Source organism: Nestor notabilis, unplaced genomic scaffold (genome assembly GCF_000696875.1).
Source record: "Nestor notabilis isolate BGI_N333 unplaced genomic scaffold, ASM69687v1 scaffold26640, whole genome shotgun sequence".
Classification (NCBI taxonomy): Eukaryota; Metazoa; Chordata; class Aves; order Psittaciformes; family Psittacidae; genus Nestor; species Nestor notabilis.
In genome coordinates this window covers 12730-22779 of record NW_009910482.1, presented here as the reverse complement: position 1 = coordinate 22779, position 10050 = coordinate 12730, and the positions used below count along the sequence as shown (strand labels likewise).

The 10050-nt window shown below is 47.3% G+C and overlaps 2 protein-coding genes across 2 annotated transcripts; both read left to right on the top strand.

Moving 5' to 3' along the window:
* Positions 1-961: 961 nt before the first annotated feature.
* On the top strand, positions 962-1870 carry LOC104402285 (olfactory receptor 51G2-like). The gene has a single exon (XM_010010123.1). The coding sequence runs from the start codon at positions 962-964 to the stop codon at positions 1868-1870; it is 909 nt and encodes a 302-aa protein (XP_010008425.1).
* Positions 1871-7382: 5512 nt separating this feature from the next.
* LOC104402272 (olfactory receptor 51E2-like) lies at positions 7383-8336 on the top strand. Its single transcript, XM_010010101.1, has one exon. The coding sequence runs from the start codon at positions 7383-7385 to the stop codon at positions 8334-8336; it is 954 nt and encodes a 317-aa protein (XP_010008403.1).
* Positions 8337-10050: the final 1714 nt, after the last annotated feature.

Here is a 10050-nt window from a genome sequence, read left to right as displayed (position 1 = left end):
TTACCCTAGGGCATTTCTCAAAATCCCATCCATCTTAGTGGAATTCACCAGAGCAGACATCTGCCAGGTTTCTGTAAAGGCCTCACTGACCCCATGCTCTTGATCCCTGTGTGAAAATCCCACCGTATCCCTTGTGCCCTTTTCTCTCTGATTCAGACCCAAAGACTTTCCATGGATGCCTCCACAATGCTTCTGAATCTGCAGCTTCTTGTGCTTTGGCCTGTTATTAATGAAGTCACAGCCACCTCACAAGTGGGGTTTTGCTCATTTATTTCCCTTCACCAAACAATGAGGTGGATTATTAGACAAGCAACAAATTGGACGTGAGAGCCGCTGGAAATCCACCTTACCCTGGTGGCCAGCTGAGAGCAGCAGCCTCCACGTGCCTGATCCCCTGTTATATTTTGCACTTGTTTCCAATTAATTTCTTAACTAAGAAGTCAGAGTTAAAATTCACCATTTTCATGTCATTTGATCTCCAGTTAGCATCAAAAAGAAGCCAGCACCTCATCAGCTTCGTTGGGTTGGGATGGCTGTAGAAAAAGCATTTGGTCGCTCAGTAGAATGTGCAATGTGGGGACATCTGTAAACCCGAAGCACTCACCAGGAATATTTTCACTTTTATTTTAAAAAAAAAATATGTATTATTCTTTTAAAGTTCATCCTTTTCCTCCATTTTATAGTTCGATGGATAAACAAGAGTGCAGTATTATGTGGCACTGTAGTAGTTTTACCAGTGTCCTAAACAACATGGGTCACCTGAGTAGGTTGGTGGGGAGGTGAAAGGATGTAACACTTACCATTACCCACTTCTGTACTCAGAGGAGAATCCAACTACATGGAGTTTCTGTTGTTGGTTTGTTTTAGGTATAGGTCATGTGAGAGCTGAGCTGGGATGGAGCATGGCTCACATACCACGGGGGAAGTCAATGGCTCCTTCTATCAGCCCTCAGCTTTCTTCATGATGGGCATCCCAGGCCTGGAAGCCTTTCACCACTGGATCTCCATCCCTTTCTGTGCACTGTACCTTACTGCTCTCTTGGGAAACTGCATGATCCTATTCATCATAAAGAAGACCCAAAGTCTTCACGAACCTATGTACTACTTCCTCTCCATGCTGGCAGTCACTGACCTGGGCTTGGTTTTCTGTACCCTGCCCACTACCCTGGGCATTTTTTTGTTTAATATACGAAGGATTGGGTTTGATGCTTGCCTCACTCAGATGTATTTTATCCACATACTTTCTTTCATTGAATCCTCTGTGCTCCTGGCGATGGCATTTGACCGCTTCATTGCCATCTCCCATCCTTTGAGACATCCATCCATATTGACCAAGACGACTGTCATGAAAATAGGTCTGGCAATTATAGTGAGAGGAATGGTCTCCCTCCTTCCCATCCCCTTCTTGCTCAAGAGACTGACCTACTGTGGGAAGACTGAGCTGTCTCACTCTTTTTGTTTCCACCCTGATATCATGAACCTTGCATGCGCAGATATAAAAGTCAATGTCTTCTACGGTATGATTGTTCTCTTATCAACGGTGGGGATGGACTTCATCTTCATTGTGCTGTCGTACATCCTGATCATTAAAACTGTGGTCAGCCTTGCAACCAAGGAGGAGTGTCTCAAGGTTCTGAACACATGTGTTTCCCACATCTGTGCTGTTCTAGTGTTCTTCATCCCAATGATCGGGCTGTCCATGATCCATCGCTTTGGAAAGAATGTTCCTCCTCTGGCTAACACTTTGGTGGCCTACACCTACCTTATTATCCCCCCTGCTCTCAACCCCATTATCTACAGCATAAAATCCAGCCACATCCGTGAGGCTTTGCTCAGAGCACTGTGGAAGAAGAGTGAATCTGACTGGTAGGTCCTCCACCAGTTCTGCCAGAAAGCGCTAGTGGACTGGTTTCTTTGTGCTCCATCCACGCAGGTCACTCCAGACGTAAGAACTGCAGATCCACTCGAATGCTGTCCCTCAACCCAGAGCTGTGATCTTCCATGTTTTGTCCCAGCATGATGTTTTCGTCCCTTTCAGCAGCCTGCAAACTCCCTAAGCATGAATGCCAGTGATCTAGACAGATGGAAGCCCCCATCAGAGGGAGACAATGAAAGGAAAATGGGCTGCGTGGCTTTCTCTTTGCAAGTCAGAGAATCATAGAATCAACTCAGTTGGAAAAGACCTTTAAGATCATAAAGTCCAATCAATGGACTTGACAATCAATGGACCTGTAAGATCATCAAATCATGCAATGGGGTGGATAAAGTATCTGCAATGCATGTTGTGCTAGCTCACTCTAATAGCCAGATAACAGGGAGTAAGCTTCACTCAGACTCCCTTGCATGGGGTCATCATTCCATCACTGCATGCTTCAGCATAGGCATAGCTAACCCAGGCAGCAAGCTCAGCAGGGCTGGGAGTCTGGAGCCACTCGGAATATCCCAGTCACTGTCCAACTGGAAACATACCACAAAATGGAGCCCAGCTCCAGAAGCACAGATCTTTTTCTGAGGGTTATGTCCTGTTAAGTTGGCAAACAGCACTCTCAGTCCTTCTAAAGAAAAGCTCAGTCTTTATCCGTGTTTCTGAAGTGTGATACTATCACAGTAATGGAAACCTGCTGGTTTTGCATCTCTTTTTGATGTCATTGAGTCCTACCATGTTGCCCAATCTCAAGTTCCAGCCATTGTTTTGCATTGAATGTGGTGTGTGTGTGCAGTGTCTTCAATAAAACAACATCTATTCATTGTGAAAGGTCAAAAGACTTGATTAAGCCATTTTGTTTTCTGTTTATATGACACAGACATATCAGACTGGAGTTGCTTAAAATCTTCAGGATTTGCTGTAGATGAGCAAAGGATTGTATGGAGTATGTATGAAATATTGTATGAAGTAAGTCTGCATCAGGATGGTGCTTGGGGGTCTGGTGTGGTGAAAAAAGCGTAATAGGAATGGTTAAACTTCCTGGCATTAAAGGCCACATAATGCAGTCCTCCAGCTGAGACCTGCCATGCACTGACTGAACCCTTCAGAGGAGTGGGAGGAGGAGATATCCAGGGGCGGGAGGTGACAGGATACATCCCAGCATCCTATTGCTGTGCTATAGGCTGGGTCTTGGCCAGGTGTGCAGAAAAGTTTCATGATCCCTGTGTCTTCCACCCTCCCACAGACAGAATAAAATGGCCCCAAATCTTTCATGCCTCCAAATTACAGAGCTGTGTTTTTGTCGATTTTAAGTCATATTTTGGCCAGTATTGACCATGGTGGAGAATAAGAGGAAATGGCCCATGTTCACCTTGGAGGGGTGAGGCAGCAGAAGGTTTCAGGACAGGATTACACACCTGTTTCTGCCTGCTCAGCACTTCACACTAACCCAGGATTAGTCTTTCTGTTCTGCTCTACGTAAACCAGCATCTGGAAGAGAGAGAAAAGAATAATGAGGGAGCATCTCCATTAAAAAAAGGGAAAGGTAGAAGGGAACCTTCCCAAGGGGATGATTCCCAGGACACTGTTTGTTTGTGTTGTGTGAGTTATTTTGCTGAGGATCCCAGCTGGCCCTTGCACAAGGTGAAATACTCTTCAGCACAGCCCCAGAACCTCTGCCTGAGCCTTGGCACAGCAGGTCTTGGGTGGAGGTCCCTTTGCACTGAGGTAGCACCCAATGGGAGTGCACTTCACTCTTAATATCTAAGGTCTTTCCCATGCTCGTAGCCAGCTACTGTCAGAGGGAAGATCTCAACACAAGGGAACAAACACAACGCTCTGTAGAAAAGCCTAGAGTAGAGCTTTGCTGGAGTGATGCTTGTCTTGAGGATCCTCACGCAGTGCTGCTCCCATTCTGAAACTTCCAGAGCTGCTCCCTGGGTGTCTGAGCTTCTCAGCTCAGCCATTCCCTGAAACAGCAAAGGCCCAAGGAGCCTCTGCCACAGCAAGCAAAGGTTTGGGGGGAAATGTGTAGGAGATACATCAGCCCATTTATGAGCTGAGATGGAGACCACAGTGGAGTGAGGGTTGCAGATGTGGGGCATCACCCACTTCAGCAGAGCTTCATCTGCCACTCCATTTGCTTCCCAGCCTGTGAAGTTACAGGATACAAGCAGACGGCTGAGATTTGGGAACCTCTGCATAAGGTACTGTCTTATAGGAACACTTTCAAAAGCCTTTCTGGCTGCCTTTCGGAACTGTGGTTTAACATCTGTGTGGGAGAAGAGAGATGAAACACTTGAAGCTGCTAATTCCTATTCTGTGATGCCCTGAGCTCTCCTCTTTGTGCCATGGGATCACTGACAGTATTTGCCAATGGATTTATTTCCTGACAGGCACAGGAAGAGCAGTGTGAGACATATCAGAGGCATAGCAGAGAGGAGGAGGAGGAAAGAAGGATATGAAGAGGAGGGGAAGAAGGGAATGGGAGATTGGGGGGAAGGGGAGATGGGGACAGGAAGAAGGGAAGGGGAAGGAAGAGAAGGAGAAAGAGAAGGAGAAGGAGAAAGAGAAGGAGAAGGAGAAGGAGAAGGAGAAGGAGAAGGAGAAGGAGAAGGAGAAGGAGAAGGAGAAGGAGAAGGAGGAGGAAGACCATTCCTCCCATCTCTATTTGGTTCCCACAGCCAACTCCTCGTATCTCGAGCCCTGTCTGAGCCCTGCGCTATCTCCTCTGCCCTAGGAAACTCTCCTGTTACCCTCCTGCACGCAGAGCGATGCTGCAGACCCTACTGCGCTCTGTGGCTGTGTCCACACTATAATTAAAAGAGGGATAAGGATAATTCTTTGTCCTGGAGACCCCTGGTGCCTCCTGGCCTACAGGAAGCTCCACTGCTCTTCCTTCTTCGTTTCCTAAGGACGAGGGCTTTACTCCACACCCAGGGGATGCTATTTCCTGCCTGGTGCTACATGCTCCTTCATTCCTGATGGAGGGCGAGCTGGAAGTAGCCTGGGATGTTGAGGAATGGGTTAATCGTGCAGATGATGGTGGGATGACGTTCCAGCCATGTCCTGCTCACTTTAGTGCAGGCATAGCTTGTAAGGATCCCAATACAGCAAGTGCCTGCCCAGAGCGAGTGGCTTGGCCAGGACTGGGCAGCAGAGCTATGAGCAGGTTCTGCTTTTGTGCTTACAAGTGATGACAAACAGTCAAGAAATAAAATCCCCCAAACTACATATTTGATCAAAGCATCGATTAAGATGAGTTCAGTTTTGGTTGGAAAATGCTTTGAATTTGAGTGATTCCTTCTGGTTTTAATTTTTCTCTTCTCTTTTCCCTCTGAAGCAAATTTTGGCTTATACTTTTAAACTTTGGTTTATACTTTTATTTCTGGTGAGATGATACAGAGAAATGGCTACATATTCAAAACGGTTCCTTTTGAGGGGGTACATACATTCCTCTCTTACTGCCACATTGCAGTGGAGAGATGGATTCAGATGGTCAAGACAGTCCCATTGCCTGCTCCGTCTGGGAAGTTGGTCTTGCACCAGTTCTGGTTCCATGGGACAAAGTCTGGTCACTGTTGATGAGCATTTAGAGATCAGCTGCTGTGGCTGCTGCTTGTGGTCCTCCAGTTGGATGGGTTTGCTGTCTGAATACGCTCACCTCTCCTTACATGCAGTTACTGGAGCTTGCTGGGGGGAGGATCACCCTAGGAAAACAAGTCTGCCTTTACTGGGTTTGTAAAGACATGGATCCAGTTCCCATCTCTACAGGAGGAAAGGACTGTACAGAACCTGCCCTTCACCCCAATCTTCAATAGCAACCCAAACGCATCAGTCACTTCTGCATTTAGTGATGCCAAAGAAGTAAAGATGAACTAGAACATCCAGGGACTATTGACTTCAAGCTCCTGCCCTTCACAGCCACATTCCCTCGGATGCTTTATGATGACCCTCATGCTGTAACCACACTTGTGCAGCTGGCAGGGACTTTGGCTCAGATACTTGTTGGCAATCACTGAAGTGCTTTGTTCATTCGATTTCCACCTTCACGGAAGTGGTTTGCTGGAGATTTCATCACTCAAATAGCTTTTACATGACTTGTGAGTAACAGTTCACTTGCGCTGCGTGTGAATTGTGTATTAAAATCTAGAGCATAAGTTATTTATTATAGTCTCAAGATGGAAACCCCCCACACCAGGGAAATAAATCAGGATTGCTATTTCAGGAGAAGGGCTTTGCCACAAATGTTCAGTAAAAAAGATTAAAATTGTTTGCATAGATGAATGTTACTTTAAAAATAGTGCATCAACAGCCTGCAGAGCTTGCCATAAAACATTCTGCATCCTTCTTTTACATGGATAGGGAGGAAATCATCAGAAAGCTCAGTGACGTTGCAGACAGCAGTTATGTGCTTAGAATCATAGAAAGGTTTGGGTTGGAAGGGACCTTAAAACTGACCCAGCTCCAACCCCCCACCACGGGCAGGGACACTTTCCACTGGAGCAGGTTGCTCCAAGCCCCTGTGTCCAACGTGGCCTTGAACACTGCCAGGGATGGGGCAGCCACAGCTTCTCTGGGCACCCTGTGCCAGCACCTCAGCACTCTCACAGGGAAGAGCTTCTTCCTTATATATAACCTGAATCTCCCCTGTTTCAGTTTAAATGTCCCTGTGTAAGTACTCCCAAGCCAGGCTGGGGCTGACACTGTCATTGCATCAGTTTTTGATATTCCATCCCACTATTTAAATAAATCTGATCCCTGGGAGTAGAAAAGCACCTGGAGCAAAGGCTTCATATCCCTGCCTGTTCTCCTCGGATCACGGCACTCCTGGAAGATTTACAGACACACAGTGAGGTGGATAATCAGATTTTCTTCTCTTCTCCACTGATATTCCATCTGTTTTCAGACAGAAAAGATGAAAATCCAATTTGTGTGTGCAGACAAATGAATACGCGTCATCTCCCTGCAGCAGTCGGGAGTGCTGGACTGTGGGAGGCAGCTCAGCCAGTTCCTCAGAGATCATTTCTGGCAGGGCAGCACATCACCTATGGAAAAGATGAAGGAGAACTGAAGTTTAACAGGAAACACCAAAAATCTGTTGGGCTTTCTCATTTTGCCCTTTAAAAGTAAAAGAAAACTAGTTCAGCTCTTGGGATTATCACTTATAACGTAGATTTTAGTCTTCCGTATTTCAGAGTATCCAAGCAATTCCTGTTCAGATTCACATGCCAGCATTTTGTGGTTGCATGTGTTATTGTATATAGCCATAGTGCGCTGAAAGAACAGGAGAAGAGCTCTCTGCATTGTGGCAACTCAAAGATTCCTTTGGATTTCCCAGGCACAACCCTGTGGGATTCCCAATTATGGGAAAGGATTACTAAAGCTGCTGTTTCTCTTTCCCTTGCAGCAGGGGATGTGCCATGGCATAGCATGGCTGCTCTTCTCCCCACGTGCCATGCCCTTCCCTAACAGCTCTGAGCTCAGCCCATCCTCCTTCATTTTGGCCAGTATCCCAGGGCTGGAGGCTGCCCATTTCTGGATGTCCATCCTCCTGTGCTCCATATACATCCTGGAGGTCACCGGGAATTGCGCAGTGATGTTCATCGTGAAGATGGAGCCCAGCCTGCATGCACCCATGTACTTCTTCCTCTGCATGCTGGCTGCCATCGACCTGGCCTTGTCCACGTCCACAGTGCCACGCATCCTCTCCTTCTACTGGTTCAACACCAGGGAGATCAGCTTTGGTGCTTGCCTTGTCCAGATGTTCCTCATCCACACCCTCTCGGCCATCGAGTCCACTGTGCTGCTGGCCATGGCAGTGGACCGGTATGTGGCCATCTGCCACCCGCTGAGACACGCTGCCATCCTCACCAACAGCATGACAGCCAAGATAGGGCTGGTAGCCATGCCCCGGGGAGTCCTCTTCTTCCTGCCATTGCCTTTGCTCCTCCTGCCCCTTCCATTCTGCAGCTCCCGGATGCTGTCACACTCCTTCTGCCTGCACCAGGATGTGATGAAACTGGCCTGTGCCAACACCACCCCCAGCGTGGTGTACGGCCTCACTGCCATCCTGCTGGTCATGGGGCTGGACGCCATCCTCATCTGCCTCTCCTACATCCTCATCCTCAAGGCTGTCTTGTGTCTGGCATTGTGGAAGGAGAGGGTCAGGGTGTTCAGCACTTGCGTTGCCCATATCTGCGTGGTCCTGGCCTTCTACGTGCCCCTGATCGGGCTGTCCGTGGTGCACAGGTTTGTGAAGGACCTGGCTCCGCTGGTCCACATCATCACGGGAAACGTCTACATCCTTGTGCCTGCTGTGCTCAACCCCATCATCTATGGGGTGAGGACCAGACAGATACAGAGGAAGATCCTGAGTTTAATTCGTATCTATGACAGAACTGCCCAGTGACCTGTGCTCTGCTGCTGTCTCCTGTATCCTCACACTAGACCACTTAGAGTCCTTGGTGCTGGACTGTCCTTTCTTTGTACGACACATAGCACATTGTAGGAGACTCTGAGGTACTGTCACAAAGCAAAAAGGAAACAGGAATTGTAAACTCCTCCCAAGAGTGTTTACCCTCACCAAGCTTGGAGGAAACCATGGAATGGTTTGGGTTGGAAGTGACCTCAAAGCTCCTCCAGCTCTAACCCCTGCCCCGGGCAGGGACACCTTCCACTAGAGCAGGTTGCTCCAAGCCCCTGCGTCCAACCTGGCCTTGAACACTGCCAGGGATGGGATCCAATACAATGACCTAAATCCAACCCAGATTCAGCAGGTAACACAACCAGAAGGAAAAAGGGCTCAGCAAACTAAGAAAGATGTCTTGACATTGCACTTCTTCTGTTCCCATCTCTCCCATAACAATGGCAGAGCTGAGCGAATGCTACAGTGGGGTTTAAATGGTTTTGAGTGATAATTCATGCTTTTTGAATGACAATTCATGGTTTCCACATGTGGCACATTTACTTTCTGGAGGACCTGATAGAGAAGAGGAAAGAGGAAAATAAGAGTTACAGAACATTTAAATCTGCACTGATGACACCATGCACATGGAAGTGTGCTTCAAGGTCTAAGATATGAAGTGGCTTAGTGTTAGGCCAGTTTGTGCAGGGTTATATCTAGTTGGGTCCTAAAAGACTTCAAGGATGGAGGCAGCACAACCCCTCTGGGCATCCTTCCTTTGCTTTGCACATGCTTCTGCTGGCCCTGCAATCGCTGGAGTAATAAAAGCAAGTTTAGCTGTGAAAAATAATAAATTATTCAAGAAAAAGAGGGAAATATGTGGAATGAACAACGGATTCCATCAGGGAGGGTAGAAGATGGGGCTAAGGGCTTCACTCAGGGGCTCTTGCATCTTGTCCATAACTTCTAGCTGTGCTAAAAGAGGCGTCTTACCAGAGGCAGGTACTGTCTTGCCTCAAGGTCTCCAAATGACAGCAACAGTGAGTAGAGTTAGTGCAGTTTCTTCCAGTTGCCAGCTGAGACTGGATACAGTGGAGTCCTTTTCGTAGTTTGTGCTTGTGCAGCATCAACCACATCTTGTCAGAACCTTTTCTGCTCAGATAAAGCACGTTGTAGTTCACAATAAACACTTGGCTTTCACTGCATTCTGAGTCCTCGCCTCCTGGGGCTTTGAGGCAATTTTGCCTCTGTCTTTTTTGCCGTGTCCTGGTTTATCAGAGCTGGGAAAGGTAAAACAAAATCATAAAAATGAACCCAATCTGTTCCTGCCTAATGTGACTGGGGATGTGTGAAGCATTTCTTGAGGTGTTCAATAGATCTAAGCCCTTTCTGGATGCCTTTTGTGGCACTGACAAATGGCTCCTGCTCATTCTCCAGGTGTTCCTTGTGGTTTTCTTTCCTTTTGTGCTGAGAGAAAAATTAATAAAGAAAAATGAATGAATCATCCTGAAAATGCTGGGTTATTTTTCCTTCCTCAGACAGTTAACAGAGCTCAGAGCATCGAGGCACAGTGAACTTCTCCTGGGCAGAGATGAAATCCATGTGGGATGCTTGATCTTCATCTTGTTTTCCAAACTTCAGTTATGGGGAAGAGAGGGAATACCTCTTCCCTTCCCTTCCCTTCCCTTCCCTTCCCTTCCCTTCCCTTCCCTTCCCTTCC

Coding starts and splice junctions, on each gene's coding strand:
- LOC104402285 (XM_010010123.1), top strand. CDS start 962: ATGATGGGCATCCCAGGCCTGGAAGCCTTTCACCACTGGATCTCCATC.
- LOC104402272 (XM_010010101.1), top strand. CDS start 7,383: ATGCCCTTCCCTAACAGCTCTGAGCTCAGCCCATCCTCCTTCATTTTG.